Source organism: Alosa sapidissima, chromosome 5 (assembly GCF_018492685.1).
Source record: "Alosa sapidissima isolate fAloSap1 chromosome 5, fAloSap1.pri, whole genome shotgun sequence".
Lineage (NCBI taxonomy): Eukaryota > Metazoa > Chordata > Actinopteri > Clupeiformes > Clupeidae > Alosa > Alosa sapidissima.
The window spans coordinates 8,383,215-8,405,421 of record NC_055961.1 but is presented as its reverse complement, the minus strand read 5'-3'; the positions used below and the strand labels follow the sequence as shown (position 1 = coordinate 8,405,421).

The following is a 22,207-nucleotide window of genomic DNA, read 5'->3' as shown; positions in this document are numbered from 1 at the left end:
GCTGTGTTTATTGCAAACAACATTCCGCGATGTCTCCCGCGAGTCACGTCAGGCAGACTGTAGCCTGCCTGTCCGGGATGAGCTGCCCTCTGTTGTAGCTCCTCCCGGCTAGCCTCTGAAGATCACGTTTACGTAGTAAGCCAGACCAAGTCAGACTCAGCCGAAGTCGAACTCGCCTATTCACTCCCAGAGACGCCGGGCTTCCCTGGAAATGACGATTTTGTGGCGCTTGTCCAATAAACGTGTAGCTTTTCTGCACTGAGATCAGCCCACTCTGTAAGTGCCATCGAAAGCCCAGTGAAGCCGAGCGTCTATGGGTTTTTTGATGGATCGTGTCGTCACAGCAATGTATTACGGGTGCGAAATCACGATAAATAACCGACAAAACCTTATTGCTGAACAAACTAGCCATGAAGACGAACATGTTTTCAGCATGTTTTAGTTGGAATAGTAGGCTAGAAGCTAATGTAATAGTGTTATTTGATGCGATTTTCCGTGATATTTTAGAGGAGGCTGAGTTTGCCCTGTAGTCTTAGAGCAATCGCTTCTGGACTCAAAGTGCTAAATACCAGAATTATCCTTTAATTGATTTTCTGTGACTTTCTGTATTGTGACCATATATTGGTCTTGCTATGGACTTTTGGTGACTAACATTGTTTTTTAGTGGGTAAAGGGTGTCCAGTGGAAGGTTGTTTTGTTGTGGTGATATGATTTTGATATTTATTTATTTTTTCATGTTTGGCTTGTCCTTCATTTTGCTGTTACGTTGTGTCCTGGTTTTGTGCTTTTCCTTTGCCTCGGTTTTGTGAGTGAACGTTACGTCATGACGTCACGGAGGTGTGTGGATGAACGCACTTTTTCTGCTGTTGCTTATATTTGTGTCTAAGTATGCGGTTTTACTTGTGTTTGTATGCCATATTGTAAGGGGTTCCTTGGCCCACACCTGCCTTTTTTCACGCTTGCAGTGCTGTGTGTAGGCTATTATTTGCTCATTGAGATTTCTACCCGTGTGAGAGACTGGTGTGATTTATAGGCGTTATTTCTGCCATGATTTATGAGCGTGATTCTTGTGGTGTTTACTTTTAACACGTTGTCTGCTTGGTGGGGGTGCTTAAACCTTTGGGTTTGTGGTAGTACAAGCCATTAGCCTAGAAATCTAGACGCACCCTTGCAGCAGCAAATATAATTTGCTGCCAGGGATAGTCTAGCAACTCTCCATTGGCTTGTGAGCTCGACAAATTAAACTTCTATCAGGCCAATCAAATCGTGTATAGAGTCGTTAGGCGGGCTTAACATAATGATTGATAGCAGAGTTGCAACAGTTTGGCTTGAATACCCCGCTACTTGAAAACAAATAAGATGGATGTTGCTGTTGGCGAACAGTGTGACACGAGTTAAGCTTTTATTAAGTTGGCAAAAGTTTGAACTAGCCAACTAGCTCCGCTGGTGGGAAATGCATGGCACTCATAGCGCTGTCCTATTGCATGCAGAGGGAATTTGAAAGACAACCGATTATCCCACCCCTCGGACTGAGCACTGCGAACGGTGAGTGCCCAGACCCTACATTTTAATGTGGGTCTGGCTCGTCCGGCTAACAAGCCATAATGTTTCTATATGAATTGTGAAAAATTATATAAATTACATAGTCCATTGTCTGCCTTTTTGAAGCCACTGATATACCAGTTCTGGTAGCTTAATAGTGGAATATAGCTTTATACCTGTGTTACAAGTGTGCTTTATAAATAACTGACATTGGCAATATATCAGCTTGCTTTGTTAGTAGGCTAGAAGCTGAAATGTCATGATTAAAGGGTGGGCCAATAGTTTCAAAATGAACTCTGAAGTTTACACCTATTCGCCTTATTCACCCGGCGGCCAGAACAAGGCTACAGGGTACATTTGCCATTACACCTCAGTCCAACAGATGGTGGTAATGCACTCCGTTTGCAAACTGCCAAAAAAAAAAAACCTCACAGAAAAAGAAGAAAGGTTTGCTGGACTGTTCTGTTTTGGCAGTTTGCAAACGGAGTGCATTACCACCACCATCTGCTGGACTGAGGTGTAATGGCAAGTGCACCCTGTAGCCTCGTTCTGGCCGCCGGGTGAATAAGGCGAATAAGGATAAAACCGGAAAACAATTCCCAATAGAGGGAGCCAGACTGCATTCACAAAGTAAATTTGTAAAAAATATATATACCAAAACCACTGAGGAAAAATGAATGTACATTTGGCCCTGCAAACAACTGCCTTTGGACATATCTCAGGTTTCACCCAAAGTTTGTTTGTTTTGGACAGCTCTCTGTCCAGTACTGTGTCAATTGGTCATAAAAAAACGACGAACAATCCCAAAAGCTCCTGTACTCTCAGTAGGCCTATAAGAAATTATGTATTTGTTATCAAGTGCAGAAGTAAGCTATGTGTAAATCAGCTGAGTTCTACCAGAGAAGTTTTAACCCAGGTACACCGTGGAAGTCTGATGTAAACTAACAAAACATAAGATGACACATGAAATTTGAATGTTTGCAAACTGTGTGTCCTTTGAACTATATGGAACATCATTAAGTAGTAACTGACCTCAACACGTATTTCATTCACCAAAAAGTCATTGTTTTGAAATATATTGCGCACATCTAAATAACAGCAGGGAAAAAAGCCTACACGCATACAGCAGAGTCCAACATTGGGTACCAATTATTTCTCTCAGGGTAATGTTCAACACCCTAATGTTCACACTGACAGATTTTTTTTTATTTTGTATTTTTTATCAAGAACTACAGATCACTCAAAGGGGAACTACATACTTACTGTGCTATTTCGTAGCTTCCCTTCTGAACTCATTTGCACAGGAACCATGAATTGACCTAATTACTGCAATGGCTACATATGCATACTGACCGAAAAAGGCTACAAATGGCATAAATGACTAGTGAAATATTACTAATATTAATATAGGAGGGCAGTTATTTACAAATAATGTTGGCTTAAAGTCTTACATTTACCTTAATCATAACTTTGCTTTGTGGCACAGTTTATCTTACAGGGGCAAACACACAACAGGCAAAGTATCATGTTTCCCAAAGAAGTCCTCACACTTAACATGTTTTGCCAATGTGAGGATGCTTGATGTTGAGTGTTTTAAATGAGTAACTAATAATGAATATTTTGGATAAATCATAACAATTCTAACTTTCTGCTGTAAAACGATGAAATTCTTAAATCCTTAAGTTTTATTTCCGACTAGCTGATTTAACTATGTCTATACCTGAATGCAGAGGGAACACCAACAAATATTGGAACTCGAATAAAACAAAGGCAATAAAATTAAGTTAGGAAAAAAGACAAAGAGACAAGGCCATTACCACCCTCAATACAGTATGACAACATGTTGTCTTCATTGTCCATTATTGTGTCATTTTGAATTCAATGGATAAAAATAGTTCTACTGCAAAATCTTCTCTCTCAAAATCTCATATGTATTCTGAGGTTTTTGAGTGTTACATCTTGAAAAAGATTGTATGGTCTTTTGTGACAATTCAGGCAATGTCGATGGCGGGGGTGCAGACAGACAATCAGAGAAGTGAGCAGGGTGCTACTGATCTGTTGGTATATCTCTGTCTGTTTCAGCCTTGGACGGCTGACTTGGAGATGGTGTGTGGGGTGGACGGGAGACGGGGGCAACACCATGAGCCATGGGCAAAGTTCCTGCAACAATGCCTTCCATAGCAGCACCCGTGCCCATTAAGCCTCCTGCAGTCACCCCAACCAGACTGGAGGAGAACCTGATAAATAGAAATTACATCAGTATGCATAATTACTGGATTGCTATTGTAAGAATCATACATGTCCTTACACTTTTCTAAGGACTACTACCACATAGTGGAGATAACACAATCACCTATACATAAATAACTCTGTGTAACTCTGTCTGTGTAGTCTGTGTTCAGTATAGTCAATGCTCAGGGGCTATTCAGACTATGCTTAGTGTTGGTTTCAAAACAAGATCATTCTCACTTTGAAAAAGTGGTACATAAGTATATTGCTTTTACCTATAAGTACCAGCTCCATTAAGTTCAGGGTGTACTGTGCTGGGGTCCATGCTAGGCCACTGAGGTGCAGTCTTTAGATATTCCTTATTCACACAATTCTTCAGACTGTCAGGAATGCGTCCTATGGGAAAGACAGAATTATGTCAGGTATCAATCATGTATGAATATGTACATTCTCTGCTTGTTACATATCCACAGATTCTGTTCAAGTTGTTATATGTTAAACAATAACACTTTTCATTGGATTTATAATTTAATTCTCACTTCAGAGCAATATTTGAAATGACAGAATTTACTCATCCCACTGTTCATAGAAATCCAAGACAAGACCGAACCTGTTATGGCACGTCGCACCTCCTTAGCTGCCTCCTCCCTGGCTTCAACTGATGCCTGTTCACTGTACCAGGATGTGTGAGGTGTACAGATGAGATTTGGGGCATCTTTCAAGGGGCCTTGGGAGAAACTAAACAGAAAAGGCATTCCTCAAGGAAACAGCCAATTGAAAAAAATGACATGGGACAGTCTGTCTCCTACTTATCATGCTATAAAGAAGCACACAAAATTGTAAATCAAGAATATAAATGAATACTGTTGCATAATGGTGGTACCATATCATGCTCAAAAAGAGGCCTGACCCCCTTTTTTAGGTAGCGGAGGGCATTTAAGGGCTCTATCTTACACCTGGCAAATCATGGCGCCAACCGCAATGCAAGTCTTGTTCCTACCTTACACCCAACACAATGATCATCATGATGATGATTTTTTCTACCAAGCGCACAAGTTCACAAGTTGTCAGATGAAAATTGTTAGAATTTCCCCCAGCTATTTTGAAGGCGCACTGACCCAGCAAGGAGTCCCAGGCAACAGACTGGTGCTCTTGGAAGAATGTCCTTAGGATTTTTATTCAGTCATTCAAATATTATTGGGGTAAGTGTTACTTTTTTTCAGGCTATGTTTTCTATTGTAACCCCTTGTCAGTCAATAGTGAACATATATAACTAAGTGTATGACAGTTTTGTTGTCACCTAGGAGTTCAAATATTAGGCGAGTGCTTTCTGTGTATGAATACCACAAAAGGATATTGTACTATTCAGTTCTTAGACAAGCACCTCCTAGGGGCAGCCGTGGCCTACTGGTTAGTGCTTCGGACTTGTAACCGGAGGGTTGCCGGTTCGAACCCTGACCAGTAAGCACGGCTGAAGTGCCCTTGAGCAAGGCACCTAACCCCTCACTGCTCCCCGAGCGCCGCTGTTGCAGGCAGCTCACTGCGCCGGAATTAGTGTGAGCTTCACCTCACTGTGTGTTCACTGTGTGCTGATTGTTTCACTAATTCACGGATTGGGATAAATGCAGAGACCAAATTTCCCTCACGGGATCAAAAGAGTATATATACTTATACTCAGTTGAGACACAGTTGGATGTTCTGTAGTAATAGATGTGAATAACATCTTGCAGTATCCCTTGACTTTTAACTAAGATCAAGAAGAGAGAACACATCACCCCTGTGTTGGCTGAGCTTCACTGGCTCCCTGTTTCCTATAGAATTGATTTTAAGGTTATGTTAATTACTTACAAAGCTCTGAATGGCATAGCACCTTCATACATCTCTGAGCTTTTAATATCTTATCAACCACAAAAGAAACTTAGATCTTCCAATTCTAATCTTTTAATTGTACCCAAAGTGCTCCACAAGCAAAGTGGAGAAGCTGCTTTTATCCATTATGCCCCAAAACTATGGAACACCCTGCCTCTGTACATCAAGCAGGCGAGGCAGTAAATATTTTTTTTAAAAAGAGATCTGAAAACCTACCTGTATAAGAAAGCCTTTAGTTAAACTTATCTTATCTTCTAGACTACTTTTTCAGATTATTCTACATCTGCTGCCATTGGAGGGCGCAGCCAGCCAGAAGCAGATGGGCTCCCCCTATTAAGTCAGGTTCTGCTCAAGGTTTCTTCCTGGTATATGGGAGTTTTTTCTTGCCACAGTTGCCATATGGCGTGCTTGTGGGGGGTAAAGGGTTAAGGTTGCCAGTCTTAAATGTCTGTGTATAAAGTCAAATAATTACGACATATGCTAAGAACATGCTAAAGCTGGCTGCTTGGAGTCCGCATCAACGGGGCCTAAGCATTTGTTAGCCTAAGCCAGGGGTATTCAATTAATCTTCAGCAAGGTCCAGTTACGGAAAATTTCCTCAAGCAAAGGTCCAGAGCATCATAATGTTTAACATGCGTGTTTAGGCTGTGTATGTATGTATGTATGTATATATATATATATATTAGGATGGATGGATGGAGCCTAGTTGTAGGCCTAGGCCTAATGTTTAATGTGAAATAAAATAAGTAGCCTAAAAGGCAACATTCGAAATAAGGAGAAATAAGGCAAGATAAGAGTAATTGGGGAGAAAAACTGAGTAGCCTTGGCTATTTTTAAGATCTTAACGTGAACTTAAAATAAAATTTGAGCTGAAACAAGGATGGATATTCCACAGCTGGTTCCTTGAATCCATTAATCAGCAAGTTTAATTTTAGTTTTTTTATGTTGACCCGAAATCCTGGAAACCCAGGAACATCACGTTGTTGGGCAGTGAATGCATGTAGGCTTAACTAGATTGTGGTGGATCAATCATATTGCCTTCTTAAATCGTAAAATATTCTGTGGTCTCAGTTCACTGTTGAATGGGCCTAGCCTACCCTATGCTTGCTCAAAATATATACTTTGTCTAGTAGAGGTGCTTCAAATTGGCGATTTTTAAAAGCGCCAATTTAAAGCACCGTCTCAGAATATGTAGAAGAAGTCCAGGGCAATTTCGCGCAAAACTGTCACATCCATATTTAGTTGGCGTTACGGACGTGACAGTTTTGCGTGGTATTGCCCATATAAAGCTCTGTTTTCGCTGTCTAGCTTTCTCCTCTTTGAGCAATCGATGATTTGAAAATAACTCACTGATCGTTAACTTATCCATTGTTTCCCGTCTCCTCTCCTCATCAGTGAGTCTCTTCCCCATAGTAGGCTACTTTACTCACTGACTCAACAATATCAGAATTCACAGATTTCACTGGCTGAGTAGCAGCAGGCGAAATGATGGTTCCTGAAGCTCCTGAAGTAAATGCTGTTATCCTAACCAACAAAACATTTAGCGCAGCTTTGACATCTTACGTGAAAATCTAAATTAGGCTATTATGGTCCGGGTCCGGATAGGATCTATAGTAGTATAATAGTATTTCTGATATGTTGCTGATTGGATCATAAACGGCCACAGCAACAAAGGAGAATGACTGACTCTTCTTTTTAATTGTGTTACATGTTATTTTCTATATTTCTGATATGTTGCTGATTGGATCATAAACGGCCACAGCAATGAAGAAAAGTGAAAGTGATTGATAATGACTGACTGACTCTATTATTGTGTTACATGCTCTAAATGTAAAGCACTTTGAGCTGCATTCTGTGTATGAAAGGTGATATACAAATAGAGCTTATTATTATTATTGAGTTAGTAAAATTGAAAATGCAAACCTGAAGGGCTCAGTCTCATGTACATCTAGGGCAGCACCCCGTATTCGGCCCTCCTTCAGCGCTTGTGCCAGTGCCTTCTCATCCACCAGCCCACCTCGGGCAATGTTCACCAGGAAGGCCCCCTGCCGCATCTGTTGAAACAATGACAAAACATTATAGTCAAATGGCTCACATGGACCGATTCTGCCTACATTAATTACTGTTAGCAGTATACATAATATGACTGCAGCACGGTGCTGCATTTACTATCCAAAGAAAAATAATGTTTCTCAACTTCTCTCCATTCCCTACTCCTGAAACTCTTTCAATACCGCAAGTCTTACATGTTCCCCAATGATTGTTAAAACTTAGATTTGTGCCTATACCTGTACATGTAAATTTCACAAATTTTGAAAATAAAAATATATGATGGTATATATAAAAAATATGCCATATATGTGGGCCATTTGACTAGCATTGCACAAGTATACGCATGTGTGTGTGTGTGTGTGTGTGTGTGAGGGAGTGTCTGTAAAAATGTGTGTGCACTGCCAGTGTGCCTGTGTGTGCGTTTGTGAATGTGCGACTTGTGTGTAGTCGCATATGTGTTCCAGTGTGTGTGTGTGTGTGTGTGTGTGTTTAAATGTAAAAAATCTGCACACTACATGCTGCTCCCAAACAGATTTAATGCACAGATTTACATGTTCACATCCAGAAGAAATGATAATAGGGTTCAAACAGCTATTGAAATGTGTCAGTTGCAGCACCTCCCAGGGACAGAATTGCACAAAATGTGGTGTGCATGCAAATATTGTGGCAGTGATTCAGCATGCCAAAGTTAACTTTGAACTTTCAAATCACAAGATATTGGTGGCTGAATTCTGATTGGCCGTTGGTGGCCATTTTGTTGAGTGAGCCAAATGAAACTCAAGGAGATGAAAACAAATGTAGCTAACAAGTGTGTGAGAAACTGAACTTTACCGTTCTCACTGCCTCATTCCCATTGCACTGCAAGTGCAGACACGAGAGAAAGAGACTCATTTGTTCGCACACACATGCACACACTCCCCCACTGCATCCCTCTTTGAATGTAAAATGTTTTGTGTGTGATGTAAAGTGTTGTTGCATGTTCTGTGGGCTTTGTGTTATTCAAGGGATGTACAGCGGGTTTTATTGTTGGTGTCGGGTGTTTGCCGCCGGTTTGGCGTTCGTTCACGCAGCAAACCAATTGTTTGGTTTGGCGCGATTTCGCTCATTCATTCATTCATTCACTCATTACGTCATTCTTATCAATAACAATTACATAGTGTGGTACCCACTAGCTTGTCTTCCATTTGCCATGTTATATCGTCTGTATAGTGCCCATAATCTGGTTAATGCATACATCTACTCACAACACTTCCTGACGCTCGACTTCTGTCATTGTCCCATTGCGGAAGCGCGTTCCGTGCAGTGTTGCCAATTACTTTAAAGGAAAAGTAGCTAAAGCCAGCTCCAAAAGTCGCTAAATGACGCTAGATGACGTCACACACTAATTGCATATTAATTACGTCAGCACATAAAAGGTGAGTGAGGTGATGGCCCTTTAATTCCCTTTTACTCCTGTTTGCTTTTCTCCTACTCATATAGGCAACTTTAAGAGCCTAGTTTAAATATATTTGATTTAATATACTTGTATATTTATTGATAGGCTACACTTTCTGTAGCCTATCAACTAGACTGCACTAGAGCATCAGGTGGCTGAAAAGCAGTCATTTCCAACTTACGGTATTCACTGCTGCATCTGCTTTGCACTGCTTGAAGTCTGATTATAACGTGACCAGGGTAGCCTACACGCAATGTACCCTTACGGCAATGACTATATTTTGGATATATTTAGACAGTGGCGTCATGCCCATTGAAATAAAGGGGGCACGTGCCCCCCTCGGATATCGGGGGGGGGGGTGGGGGGTTACAGATCAAAACGAAAAACGATGGTTCCATGCTATCCATGTGGGGTTACATGCCCACCAAGTTTCGTGTACCCCGGTCTTTCAGTGTCCCGGGACTCATTGACGGAAATTTGGGCATATTCTTTTGGTTGTATTGTTTCTTTATGCCTTGTGGTTATGTACGTATTTATAACGGACATATGTTTTGTTGATTATATACTTTTCTGTTGCTTTCTATATCATGGTTATTTTGATTTATGCTATGTATTATTGAGTCATATTTTGAGTGCTTCCATAGTTCAATGGTGTGCCTCAATTATCCCCATAGGCCATTTGAGAGTAATAGCTGGGGCTATTTAATGGGGTAGCTCAGTTCCCATTGTGTGCATAGTAGGTGAGGACTCTCCTGTTGTGAGGCAGAGTAAGTGTATTATGCTGATACTTTGGACTGTGCATTGTTTGTGCTATTTGGGGGCCAAGCAGCGAAGCTGCGAAGGCACCCATTGTGTTTCTACCTTTTCTTATTGGGGGCCAAGCAGCGAAGCTGCGAGGACCTCATTGCGTTTCTACGTTTTCCTATTATTATTATATGCAATGGGAGTCTATGGCAGCCCATAGAACCGTATGGTAAAAAGTTGGGAAATTTGGCACACTGACGGTCCCATGATTCATGTCACCAAGTTTCATGTCGGCAACTCGAACCCTCTAGCGCCACCAACAGGCCAAAGTTGGATGTGCGTTCATGCACGTAACTTTTGACCTGTTGGTCCAATTTTCAAAAGTCAGGTATTGTTGGAATCCTTGGACCAAGCCGAGTTCACTCGTTCACCGAGTTCACTACTATATTTTGGGTGGGCTGGTAGAAATTTTGGGTGGGCAACATAGCAAAGCTGTCAAATTGGATCAAAACTAACATAAACACAAAACAATAAGTACTACCTAGCTTGAGTTACTGCAGCCAACAGCCAGGGATAGGCATGTCTGATGTATTTAAAATACAAATTTGGATTTTATTTAGTTGGAAAAAAATGGCATCGTATTTTGTATCAAAATACTTTATAGGTTTGTAGTTTAAAAATACTGCCAAATACTTTTGGTAAAACCAATAACCTACTTTTGGTGATGTGATTATAAAAGTGAAAAACAATGAATGCAGCATGCAATGAATTGAATGCAATGCAGAATGCAATGAATTGTAATTTGCCCACAGTTGTTGTGATCAGAATATTGAGATTCAGGCAGATAAGTAACATGTAGGTTGCTCACACACTCATCCCAACCTCAAGTTTCTTGAGAACTTTAGTCATCCAATTCGAACACATGGAACCGGTTATGTGGTTGCCCTGCAACAAGTTGCCCCATGCACGTTAACAATGTTTGCTCACATACACAATACACTCCTTCATACCAACTTCAAGTTTCTTGAGAACCTTACTGATCATTAATCATCCAATCGGAAGACATGGAACCGGTTATGTGGTTCCCCTGCAACAAGTTACCCCACGTGGAAATGTAATTAATAATTTGCCCACACTTGTTGAAGAAAATAAACAAATAGACAAAAAAGCAGGTCAAATTATTTTAACAGCTACAAAAATAGATGCACATAGATATAAGTTATTGTGGGGGGAAAATGTATTGGATGAGTATATTTGTATATCTTCATTTAATAGAATAGAATATATAAAATATAGGATTATATTTTAATGTCCCCATGATGGAATTTGTTTTAGCACAGCATAGCTCAGGGACAGACAACTTAGATAATTAACTTTAATATGTTTGTATTATTTTATTCAAATACAAAGACATTTTATGTGAGAGTAAGGTATTTGTGTGTTTTTTTTTTTTCTTTCAATTTATGAGTATGGTGTTTGTGTCTGGTTTCCCTAATGTATTTGTGCTAATTTCACATCTTGCGCCTGTTTCTGTTTATCTGGTTATTTTGCCTCATGCCACCCTTGAATTAATCAGTGCCTCACCAGTGCCACCCTTGTTAAAAATGTCTAGAATCGCCACTGCACCTCTGCCATCCAGGGCTCACCCTATTCACACAAAAATGTTCTTTATATGAAAATACACTGTCCCAGTTCCTTCCCTTATTCTGTCTGCTGGGGCCTGACTTTGGCTGGTAGCTGGCTTGTCTTGACAGAGGAGCTGGGCCACACTGGGTAGATATGATGGTAGCCACTCTCTCTGTGTGTATAGCACTCTGGCAGTCATTCAACAGAGCATGCACTCCCTTGTTAGCATAATTAATCTCTTTCATGCAGAAAGTACATTTGGCATGTCCCTTTTTTTTCAATTTTTTTGAAAAAGTCTGACATTTTGAATTTGTGTTTGGCTGTCTTGACCTCAATCTCCGTTTCAACCTGTAACCAAGACCAGTTCCAATTTGTTTTACAACCCTCATCCACTTTCTTAACTGTTAGTGCCTCACTCTCATCAAATTCTCTCATTCTGTAAATGAAAAGTTGCATATATTAGCCATAGTGTTACCCTAGACCTGACAGTATCATAACAGAGTGCAAAATAGTTCACTTCACTTTGCCCCCTTTCTCAATGCGCCCCAAAATAACGTTATTCTGCACGAAAATGTACAGTTAAAATGTATCAACAGTAGTGCGGTCTGTCTGTTAGGATAAGCCCACACATCAGTTTCTCGCCCTTATGTGGTAGGTGTCACTGAAAATAAGTCAGTTCGTCACTTGTCACTTCGGGTTGCATTTACGAAAAAGCCTAGACCAGCGACTCATTAGGCTACTAGACGTCAACAAGCTGCTAGCCTAAACAAGTACGTTACCATTAGGCTACACGTTGGAAACAGGGTAGAGTTGGATATAACGTTAGGCTGCTACTAAAATATTACAGGACAAAATACTGCTAGTCTGTCCGGAACTGAACTAAACTGACTGACGCAACAAACAAGGTTAAAAAAAAATCCAACTGTATTTTTGCTAGTCATGTAAAATGTAGCGCTAGTGTGCTACTTAAGCAATATAGCACGAGTGAGAGTGGGGTTGGTCATGGATATTCCCACGGGTGTTGTTCGGCCGTAGCTACGAGGCAATGCGTGGCGAAGCCGCCAAACAGGAAGTGAGCTCAAATCTCAGCAATCGTTGCATGTATCAAAACCAAACTTGGTACATGGACTCATGACCCCATCAGGTGAATGCCGAAGAAATTTTGTGACCTTTGACCTCTAGGGTCACTGCAATTAGCAAAAATGCATTTTGCCTTGTAACTTTTGACGTGCTAGACGTGAAACTTGCTTTGACAGCTTATGGCCATACGTCTGATTGCAGCATTGAGCTAACAGCATTTCATTGCCATGGTTACTCCGGCCTATCTGCTTGGCCCCCTCATTGCTGCTTGCAGCTATATTTATTATTACGCTTCCGCCATTGAAGTCAATGGCAGCCCATAGAACCGTCTGGTGAAAAGTTGTGAAATTTGGCACACTGATTAGGGACAGTCCCATGATTTAATGTCACCAAGTATCATGATGGCACCTCAAGCACTCTAGCGCCACCAATAGGCCAAAATTGGACGTGCATTCACGCACGTAACTTTTGACCCGTATGGCTGATTATCAAAAATGAAGTATTGTTGGAATTCTTGGACCAAGCCGAGTTCAACACACCCTATAACGTCATTTTCCCGCCATGATGGATTTTCCGCCATATTGGATTTTAGTGAAAGTGAAACTAATTCTTCACAGGTCACAAATTTTGTCCGATCAACACCAAACTTCAGAAATATCATCTACAGACATTGCTTTTTGTCTTCGGAACTAAAACCGTTAGCGCGTAACAGCCAATCGAAGTTTGCGGCGAAGACGCCAAACAGGAAGTGAGCTCATATCTCAGCAACCCATTCATCTATCATAACCAAACTTAGTACATGGACTCCGGACCCAATCAGGGGGACGCTCAAGAAATCTGGTGACCTTTGACCTCTAGGGGGCACTGTAATTTAGAAACATGCCTTTTGGCCTGTAGCTGTTGTTGTGCTTAGAATTAAAACACACTAGTGGTGTCTGGTAATACTGTTGGAGGTCCTTAGGCCGACCAAAGCCAACTTGTGATGTCATCGTAATTGATTCGCCGCCATATTGGATTTAATCAAAAACACATACAAGTTTTCACAGGTCACAAATTTCAGCGGATCCTCACCAAAATTGGCAGAGACCATCTTCAGACCATAACTTATCAATATCTTGCTTTCTGGAACAATTGGCAAAAGCATTAACTCGTAACAGCCAATCAAAATTGGTGGCGAAGCCGCCAAAAGGAAGTGAGCTCATAACTCAAAAACCCTGCCATGTATCATAACCAAACTTACTACATGGATTCATGACCCCATTAGGAGGACGCTCAAAAACTTTAGGGGGTGCTGCAATTATCAATATTGCATTTTGATCTGTAGTTGCTGATGTGTTTTATCGATCTTCTATTTTTTGATGTGAAACTGATGACAACATGTTCCATCCAGTTCATTCTAATGCGTTCGTGCAAGGGCGGGGCGGGGTAGGATGGGGTGGGACAGGCAGGGGTGATTAGGTGGGGGGCTGGCTGGCAGAGGCAGTGACAATACTCAGCCCTGTTTCAGCCCTACAAAATCAATTATGTTTTGATGTGAAACTTGTTGAAAGTGTTGATGACGGGTATCTGCTGAATTCAATCTTGTCACCGTGGCTACTCCGGCCTATTCTGCTTGGCCCCCTCATTGCTGCTTGCAGCTATATTTTTGTTTGTTTTTGGTAGGGAAAAGTATTTTGTTTATTAGTGTTACTATTTTTGAATACGGTGAAAAATAAATAATTGGAGTTAACAGAACCTACATCCACCTCTCCTGCAAGTGCCTTTTTCTCCATTTCCACCTAACTCACAATCCAACACGTGGGTTGACCGCCCGGTCGCTCACAAAGTGTAAGCATCCCAAATTTCTGTTAAGTAAAAGAATGAAACTGTAGCTTAAGCAGTTCTTGAGTGCTGAGCCCCTTTTGTGCAGAATTTCATGAACTCATAAATGCAAGGGAGGTTCTATTCCTTATCGGCTTAGTGTGGCTACATTCCTATCCAGTTTCATGGACCCCGGTGTTTCAGTGTCCTGGACCTGGGTCTCATTGACTAAAAAATCTGTGGGGGAAAACCCTAAAAATAACTTTTTTGACAAAAATATTATGACTGCTGTGCTAGTGCTAGCAGTGGTCATAACAATTTAACTTCTTGGTACTATGCTTCTTTTAACACTAAATATGCCAAATATGCAGTATTAGTTAATTTGACAATGATGTTTCCTCAGTACATACAGTACAGCATGTTTTTAGGCCTTACATACAATACATTTTTGTTTCACCATGAATTTCTTTTAACTATAAATTTCAAGTGTATGGTCAAATTCTAAACTGATGGAATGAATTTTGCCATGACCTCGAAAACACTATTGTTTCTCATCTACCAAAGACTTTCTCTTTTATGTGAAATTCTGGAAAACCTGGCCCCATCATTTTAGCACATTTAAGTAAAAAACATGGACCGTACCACAGTTTTGATACATTTTCCCAGATGGGAGCATGATGCATACACATGCTGAGCACAACAGACATGTGGGGGTGCTATAGTTCAAAAGATCATAAATGTTTTTAATGTGAACTTGTAAATAGGGTGTAAGCCCAAAATTATTCATACCCCTGGCAAATATCGATTTAATGTTGATTTTCTCTATACCAATATGTTTGTTCTGACTGAAAATGACACTGCCACTTGCCAAAAGGTTGTAAGACCATGTTGTAGAAACATGGAATAAAAGAACAGGTTTTCATTATATTTTTTTTTTATTTTTATGAAAAATGGTATGTCCAAAATAAGTCATACCCTTTTTAATGATCGATGCAAGCATCTCCGTGTCTCCACAATGACACCCTCCCCCCCATAATTTTGTGATGGGATGAAACCACCAAACCAAATACCATACGAACCACCAAAACACCATACCCACAGTGAAAAACATCTATAAAATAGTATTAGTAGTGTATGTATTAGTTTGGGGTTTTGGGGATTTTCAGACAATGGGGCCTGGCAACATTGTTAAACTAAATGGCATCATGAGCACAAAAAGACTACTTCAAGATTCTGAAGGAAAATCTCAGGCACTGAGCAGGGAATCTTAGCCTCACAGACAGCATTGGACCTTTAAACAAGACAATGATCTAAAACATTCAGCCAAAGTGGGAAATGAATAATGAACAGCAAATATTATCAAGATTTTAGAGTGGCCCAACCAGAGTCCAGACCTGAATCAAGAACTATTTCTGCCTCAAAACCTGGATTGCTGCTAAAACAGTGTGGTCCAGAATCATTGTGGAGACAAAGAGAGGCTTGGTAGCTATTTTGGTGGCTTGGTAGCTAACCATTTTTAAAACAGTGATCGCAAATAAAGATGTTTCCATTGATTATTTAAAAAGGGTATGAATTATTTTGGACATGCCATTTTCATTAAAAGATGAAAACTCTTATTTTTTTGATTGCATGTTTCTATCACAGTGTCTTACAACCTTTTGGTATGTGGCAATGTCATTTTCAGTCAGAACAAACTTATTGGTCAAGAGAAAACATTAAATTGATATTTGCCAGGGGTATGAATCATTTTGGGCTTAACTGTATACGCATGTGTACATTACACATGCAAGAAACCCTCAAATGGTAAATTCTGAAAATACTGAGATGGCCAACCGTAAGCATTATGTATTGATACAGAAATGCTGTGAAGACACTAGCATCCAATACACATTCCAAAATATTCTAATAGTTGCATGTATAATGTTGCAGACACAAGATATTTAACTGACCAGATGTCTTCCCAATTTAAGAGACATGTAGAGATTGAGGTTATCTGTACCGCAAATGTTTACTATTTTATATTCTGTACCAATTTGTATTTGTTTTTGGTCTAGTTATATGTAATAATCTATCATACCAAATGTGCCTGAAAGAATCATGGTGTAAGATAATTAGCTCAGTCAAATAACACTATAGCTGAAATTAGTGTAGCAAGGTACTGAGTGACAAACAGTCACAATACTTTCTGACACATACTCCTAATGTGAATGGACAGGCTAAACTAATTCAGAGGTGCAGTTATGGATGTTTAATTGCAGTTACCTGTTTGATGGTGAAGTCATTGATAAGGTGATGGTTGTGTTCATTTAGACTACAGTGTAAAGATACACAGTCTGAATGAATGAGAAGGTCCTGCAGTGTTGACATTCGCTGCAAACCCAGGGAACGCTCCACCCCATCAGGCAGATATGGGTCGTAAAATATCACATTGAACCCAAAAGCCTTTGCACGCAAAGCCACAGCCTGGCCGACCCGCCCTGCACAGCATCAATTAAAAAAATGCATTAAACCACATCCTCAACAATTTCATCCATGCAAAAAGGCAATAGCTACTAGCAACAAATGGAATGCCACTCCCCTTCTTACCCAGACCGATGATTCCCAGAGTTTCTCCACGTATCCGAGCAGCTCCTCCGGCAACCTCCCTTATCTGCTCCACACTCCCGGCCCGTGTGCCCTCGCGCAGTGCTTGGTGCATCCAGGTGACTCTCCGGTATAAATTGAGGATGAGACAGAGGGCAGTGTCTGCGGTCTCCTCCACCGATGAAGACGGCACATTACACACTGCAATACCTATTGGGTGTAAAGAAAGCTTGTGAAAGACCATATGCAGTAGATGAATGAATTCAGGATACCACAAAACAGATAGCTTGTTTAGTTTAGAAAATCTACTGACTGGCTATATATCGCCCTACTGTATTATCTTCAAGGGAACTTCAGAGCATTAAAGAAACTAAAATAGGTTTGTTCACTTATACTGTGTGACATAGATAAAACAACACAATGGAAGAGTTGTATCAAAGTGGATAAAGCAACACCCATGGAGTTCAACTGTAGCCTACATGAAGCTCAATATGACCATTTCTTCAGAAGACAAAAAGTAAAGTTGGTCAGAAGAGATCGCTGTTTGCAAGCTCAAAACTGCAAGGGCACGGAAACCGCAAAAGAGGACAGGTGGGCTAGCTATAGGCAACAGTTCAGATTTCCCCACCAGAGAATGCAGCTGTCTAAGGGCCTCAATGGAAACAACAATTATTTGATGACCCAAAAGCAATTTAGATACATTTAGAATGCACGTGAAGCTACAGCACAGACATGATCACATTGTACCCAGCAGGACATTAAGTGGTTTAAGTATGTACAGACAAAAGCACAAAAAACTACATGTTTACGTGAGAGACAGATAACGGTTCAGGTTCATGGTAACCTATGAGTAAACAAGACGATTTGCCGTGGACCTGTGCTAATCTGAGGGATAGACAAAACATAAAGCACAAAGGCAACCAGCATAAAACCACTGCACCTAGACATTCAGGCAAAATGCTGTACACTCAACACAGTATCATGCCGCACAAAACATGCATATTGTAATATTAATAAAAGACTGTTTGGGACTGTTCATTTTTATTGCTATGATGTTGTGTGCATCTGTATGAACAGGATGAAATTGACATTTTATATCGATTGAATGTTGAAAGTGGAATTAAAGTTACCCTGGAATCCAGGGTTCTCGCAGGAGCACAATTTGCTCAACAAGAGACTCTGGCAATGAGTAATGATGCACGTTACTTTTGCCCCTTGCATCGCGGGGAACCAATCACATCTGTGTATCTGATATATGCGGGCCAGAGGCGAGCTAAACAGATGACAGACGTAGTGTTATCCAATTGCGTCGAAGTCTGGAATCAGTCAGTTAACATTGTATAGTGTTATCCAATTGTGTGCAGTGAGATTTTCAAATGTGTGCTTGGTGCCGCCCCTCGAGTTGGCCCATTACATTATTCGTGGCCAGACCCTAAATCTTTCAGATTAGGTCTGGTCCTCCAGGCTAAATTAAACTTAGGTTGAGTAGAGAAATTGAAAGATTGTGAACTTTCGTAGACGAATAGAACACAAAATGCATTTGCATCATAATACTGAAGAAAGTGAACAGTGACCAAACAGAATTTTAGTATTTCCTTGCTATTTCAGATATTGAACTAGCCTACTACAAATACTATCAAAAACATGATACTGATTTTTTATTCTGAAAATAGTTCATATTCATTCATAAATAAATATGAACACCTACCTAGCTCTGCAGCTGCTTTGATGTCCACATTATCAAAGCCACTGCCTATTCTTACAATGATGCGCAGGCTCTTGAACTTGTCGAGGTCATCACGAGAAAGTGTTATGGTATGGTACATGAGAGCTCCCACTGCCTCATTCAATACCTGAGGGAAAAAAGACATTTTCTAAATGTTTGAACCAATGACAATATGAAACGGGTATGTCTGGGAGAACACATGAGATGTGAAAGCTGACCAAAAGCAATGCTGCTTTCCTTTATATCAGTTCATGATTATAGATGAGAAGAGAGATGCATAGGAAAAAGTTGTTATGCATGCAGTGTGAAACAAGAAAGATAGCATTGATAACACCTCACATTGATTGTGTAGATCTCACAACATATTATTTTTATAACATACTGTAATAGTGATTGATGACATAGTAGTAGAGTAGCAGAAATCCAGTACACTAAAAGCAGCATATTACCTTTTCATGTATCTCCTGGGTTGACTGGGCATCACAGAATGCAACGGTAGCCACATCCTTCAGAACAGGCATTTCCACAGTACAGTCACGGCCATCTAGGAGCGCCACTAATGGGCGCGGATGCATCGGTCCATTGAGGATAGGGGGACGAATTCCTGGAAAAGTAATTGATCAGGCTTATATCTTAGGATACAATCAACAGTCTGCAGCAGCACTGTTTATGAAGTAATAAAATAACTTCCTCCCTTAATCATGCATACTAAAATAAATGGATGGAAATGTGTAGATTAAACAATGGAGTAAAAATGGATCAATACAGTATTCAAGGGCACAATACCATTTAACTCACAGTAAAAGAGTTTAAATGTCAAGCATTAATACCAAAATAAAGTGTGTGTGTGTTGGGGGATCATTTTTAGTTAAGGTGAGGGCCTCTTCCCAAATAATTTTCAGGCTGTGCAACAGAGACACTGATATTTTCCAACAGGCAATAGTAATGTGAGAGGTCCTCTCATAAAAGAAAACAGCAGATCTTGACAGTACCTTCACAGACCTGACTGTTTTATCTAATAGTGTGTTATCCAACCCAAACATATAGACACGTATAGCACAAGCTACATTTATATATCTTCCTCTACAGCTTATTATTTTCAAATGGCCGTTCAAATAAAGATATCATTTTCAGATATGTACTTAGAGATAAATATTGACTGTGCGGTTAGTCACTTGCTTTAACCCTCCATTGCTGAGCACAAAATTAAGATGGGCTGGTGTTCACCAATTCCCATACCATGTTAATTGACATCCTCATGTATTAATGCTTTTCTTTGGTAGATATTTTAGTCAGGTCCATTTTGGCTGAAACCCTATTAATGCCTGAAGTCAGTAAAATCATTTTCGCTCACAATGCTCCCATTTTTAGTGGTGACCTAATATACACTGATCTAAAGGATTATTTGAGGATCATCCACCAGGAATTAAACAAATATTGTCTCAATGTGTTCAATTCTGTGTATATACATTACAGGAGAAGCAAGCACAACAGAAAACTAAGAGACAAAACCATAACCTAACAATATGGAGAGCCTACAAGGCTGGCAGAACTCACACCATATGGTTGTGGATGCTTGCTTTGAGTATTGGAGGCCTACTAAAAGCAGCCATAATGGCCATGCAAAAAAATGCCCCTCCTTCACTTCTCAGTCATTCCTCCTCCCCCTCTCTGCCTGTGAGAGTCTCAGCCAGCCACGTAGGGAGGGGCTGAGTGGGTGATACTGCTGCAGTACCCCACCCTGCCCCCCACACAGGCTGGAATGCGCATGCGTTCGAACACACAAAAACAATGCAGGAAGAGCCTACAGGAACACTAGCTCACACAGACACAGAGGAATTAAAAATACAAGCGTGCAATCACGAAAGTCTGTTCAGCCGCCTCCCCACCATCTTCACTCCCCACGCCCGCAGAAAACAAGCAGAATTACTCAACCCCCCAACCTTGCATGCTGCAGCCGACCAGCCTGTCTTCCTTTCTCCCACTCCACTTGCACTTGCCGTCAAAGCGCTCTAGCTTGGCGTCCTCCCAGCTAAGGGTTCTCCTCCTCCTTTGAAACGCAGAGCACCAATCAGAGACAAAGGTCACTTTGTCTTACCCAATCAGCATTCCTTTTGTTTGGAGAAGGCACTCGATTGGCCAGTTTGTCCAAGTGTTTGTCCTTAATGTCTTTAAAGAAGCAGTGTGCATCATGATGCGTCAATGAAGTGTGATCAGTTGTTGAATTAAAATTGAGCCGTCTCTGAATATTTCCTGTTTTGGAAACACAAAAAGCAGGTCATGTTTATGTTCATTGTGGTATATACATCCTTCTCATTTTGTATATGTACTTGGAAATATATACAATTCTGTAAATACAAATATGTAACCAAAAAATACCATTATAAATAAACTTTCTTGCACATTTTATGTGTTTCTTGCAAAATCATTCTTCTCAGTGCAATCTTTTTTTGTTAAATTGTCTAAAACGTAATGTACTTATTGCCCACTTACAAAAATAGGTAGGTCATTTATGCGGTTTCAGCCAATGAAGAAAACTTGATGCCTCATCTGATCTGACCTGACAATTAAGTGACATATCTAGCTTACAGAGAGGTTGGGTTGTGTCCCCCTCTGTAAAAAATAACGGACTTTTTTGAATGCTTTTTTGAATGAAGTGGGGGAGGGTACTGTGCTTTTTTTCTCATTACCCCACCCTGGCTATGTCCCTGCAATTAGTCTCGAAAACAAATTAACCGTAGAGGTTGTGTCTTTCAAGCGTGGTATTATGTCAGACTAATCAAACAGAGAAATAATGTCTACAAAATAATTGTTCAAATCATGATTAAATCATGTATTCATTTGTATAACAATAATTGGGGTGTCTATCAAATGTTTGTGTTTCATTTTACACTGCCGTTTAAATGTTTGGTGTCACTTTAAAATTTCCTTTCCAGTCCATTATAGCTGACTGCTTCTTCACTATATGGTCCTTGCATAGTTTGGAGATCACTTGTGTACCTAGAGATTGGCATGGTTTTATTTCAGTTAGCCTAATAGCTGGTTTGCTTTGCATTGAGAGATGATCTTGTGGGAAGTACCCCATGCCAATCTCTAGGTATGGTGAAGGGTATGTGATGATGTGGGGCTATTTTAATTCCAAAGGCCAAGGGAACTTTATCAGGATGCATAGTATCCTGGATCTATAAAAATAAAAATCTGCCTGCCTCTATGGGAATTTAACATAGGGGTGTGTATACCTATGCCTGATATTAAGATTGGATTAATTAAGGCACTAAAATCAATTTCCAAAAGATGATTTTTTTATTCCTCTTTTTATTCAACTTTAGCATGGGTGTGTAAACGTATGAGCACAATTGTATTTAATGAAGCTGCCAGTGTCAAACCTGTGAGGTATGTCTCTCAAATTAGACACTTTTATGCTTTTCTGAGGAAGGATTAGTATTAGGACTAGAACTTAGAACAAGAATAGATTAACATCTCTCTGACCATTTTTTCCCTTTAATCTGACTCATAATAGC

At 40.3% G+C, this 22,207-nt stretch overlaps 1 protein-coding gene across 1 annotated transcript; it reads right to left on the bottom strand.

Moving 5' to 3' along the window:
- Positions 1-2,726: 2,726 nt before the first annotated feature.
- Positions 2,727-20,754, bottom strand: LOC121710108 (C-terminal-binding protein 1-like). The gene is made up of 9 exons (XM_042094056.1): positions 20,630-20,754; positions 19,136-19,290; positions 18,669-18,813; positions 16,964-17,170; positions 16,640-16,854; positions 7,564-7,694; positions 4,382-4,509; positions 4,047-4,167; positions 2,727-3,779 (listed from the first exon to the last, which is right to left on the bottom strand). The coding sequence occupies exons 1-9, from the start codon at positions 20,634-20,636 to the stop codon at positions 3,590-3,592; spliced, it is 1,299 nt and encodes a 432-aa protein (XP_041949990.1). The 5' UTR covers positions 20,637-20,754; the 3' UTR covers positions 2,727-3,589.
- Positions 20,755-22,207: the final 1,453 nt, after the last annotated feature.